The sequence below is a fragment of the Glossina fuscipes genome, unplaced genomic scaffold, assembly GCF_014805625.2.
Source record: "Glossina fuscipes isolate IAEA_lab_2018 unplaced genomic scaffold, Yale_Gfus_2 221, whole genome shotgun sequence".
Lineage (NCBI taxonomy): Eukaryota > Metazoa > Arthropoda > Insecta > Diptera > Glossinidae > Glossina > Glossina fuscipes.
This window is the reverse complement of record NW_023998564.1, coordinates 3,691,917-3,693,434: the sequence shown is the minus strand read 5'-3', so window position 1 is coordinate 3,693,434 and position 1,518 is coordinate 3,691,917. Positions and strand designations below refer to the sequence as shown.

Genomic DNA, 1,518 nt, shown 5'->3' with positions numbered 1-1,518 from the left:
AGGCAGGCAATAATAATAATAATATGGCGCCTTCGTAAACAATTTGAGGAATATTTAAGAGGTCAAATTATGAATGCCAATGCCACACCTTTAAACTTTTGTGTATTAATGGTTAGTTGGGGAATATTCGTTTAGTCTATTTATTGTCTAGAAATTTTTAGATGATTTTCCTAATCCTAAAATAATTTTTCATCATTAATATTAGTTATATGTATGTACATGTTTCAATTTTCAGATTTAATAAATAAATTCTCTTTCTTATATTTGAAAAATTTGTATATCACTTTCGTTTGCTTTTTTTCGCTTGCATAATTTATATCATATATAAAATTTTTATAATACATTTCACCTTTTAAAAGGTTTTTAATTTTGCTTTTAAAATTTAAGTTAAGATTTTTATAGAAGAGGAGAGAGAATAAATAATATGCAGCCTTCCAAAATTACATTATTAAGGGTTCGTAATGTTTGAGAAAAAACTCTAGGCATTTGGGTATTTCCTCCTTACACAGTATGCGATACCTGCTGATGACGGTGGCAGCCAAACATTTAAGGGTAATATAATTCATCAGTGAGACAGTGTTAGCAGGATTGCTGGCAATTAAATTGAAAGGACGCTCATCCGATTTGTTTGGTTGGTCGAGATCCGCACCATTATTTAGAGGTAAAAAAATTATCTACAAAAATTAATTTAGTAAAATATTTCTGAATATTTGAACAATAGTTAGTAAATACCTCATTATTGAAATTATAGGGTTGAGCAGCGATATGCAAAGGAGTAGATTTTATTTCATTTTTTCCATTTACATTCACGCCACAATCCAATAGAAACTTGATAACGGAAGCATCAGGAAATATGATCTATAAAAATGTATGAATCATTTTTTTTCAACTTCAGATATTTTATTAACCTATTTTACTTACTATATCAAATTGTGTTGCACTCTTATTTCCAATAACAAGGTCACGCATTGCATCAATGTCTACGGCTATATTGTCTAATTCTTCTAATGTTCGAAATTCTAGGGCATTACAATAAGCCTCCCGCAATGGTACTTTCGGAAATTTTTCTTTTGTGTATACATGAAAATAAAAAATTTTAAACATGCTGTACGCAAGTCGTCATCACCATGTCGACTTAAAACGTAAGGATTGGCACGTGTGCTTGAGAAATATAGACGCTTACTCTCAGATGCTCGAGAAATTTATACCTGCCACACGATGTCGACTTTGTCGAGCTTCTCGACGAACCGATACGGACCTAATTCTACAAAATGTGGTTTTTTGTTTGAATTTCGAAGAAAGTATTGAGGATTTGTACAATTGAACAAATAAAGATCTAAATTTAATGGGAACGGTGGGGTTTTCCAGCCGCTAAATGCCGGTGACTCAGGTCCCAGGAATATTTGCTAAAATACTAAATATAAACAAATATTCATTTCTCATAAACGACCAGATTAGCAATGCAGCCATGCTTGACTACCTATACGCCATGCGCTTGACTGCCTATGTCGAGATAAA

General features: G+C 32.0%; 1 protein-coding gene across 1 annotated transcript; it reads right to left on the bottom strand.

Moving 5' to 3' along the window:
- Positions 1-440: 440 nt before the first annotated feature.
- Positions 441-1,181, bottom strand: LOC119642305 (protein fem-1 homolog C-like). The gene is made up of 3 exons (XM_038041404.1): positions 922-1,181; positions 733-858; positions 441-674 (listed from the first exon to the last, which is right to left on the bottom strand). The coding sequence occupies exons 1-3, from the start codon at positions 1,102-1,104 to the stop codon at positions 441-443; spliced, it is 543 nt and encodes a 180-aa protein (XP_037897332.1). The 5' UTR covers positions 1,105-1,181.
- Positions 1,182-1,518: the final 337 nt, after the last annotated feature.

What these genes read in the sequence shown, in the direction of transcription:
- LOC119642305 (XM_038041404.1), bottom strand. Translation starts at nt 1,104, where the DNA reads ATGTTTAAAATTTTTTATTTTCATGTATACACAAAAGAAAAATTTCCG. An exon ending in GTGCAACACAATTTGATATA is followed by an intron (nt 859 to 921) that starts GTAAGTAAAATA and finishes ACATTTTTATAG; the next exon opens with ATCATATTTCCTGATGCTTC. An exon ending in CCTATAATTTCAATAATGAG is followed by an intron (nt 675 to 732) that starts GTATTTACTAAC and finishes TAATTTTTGTAG; the next exon opens with ATAATTTTTTTACCTCTAAA.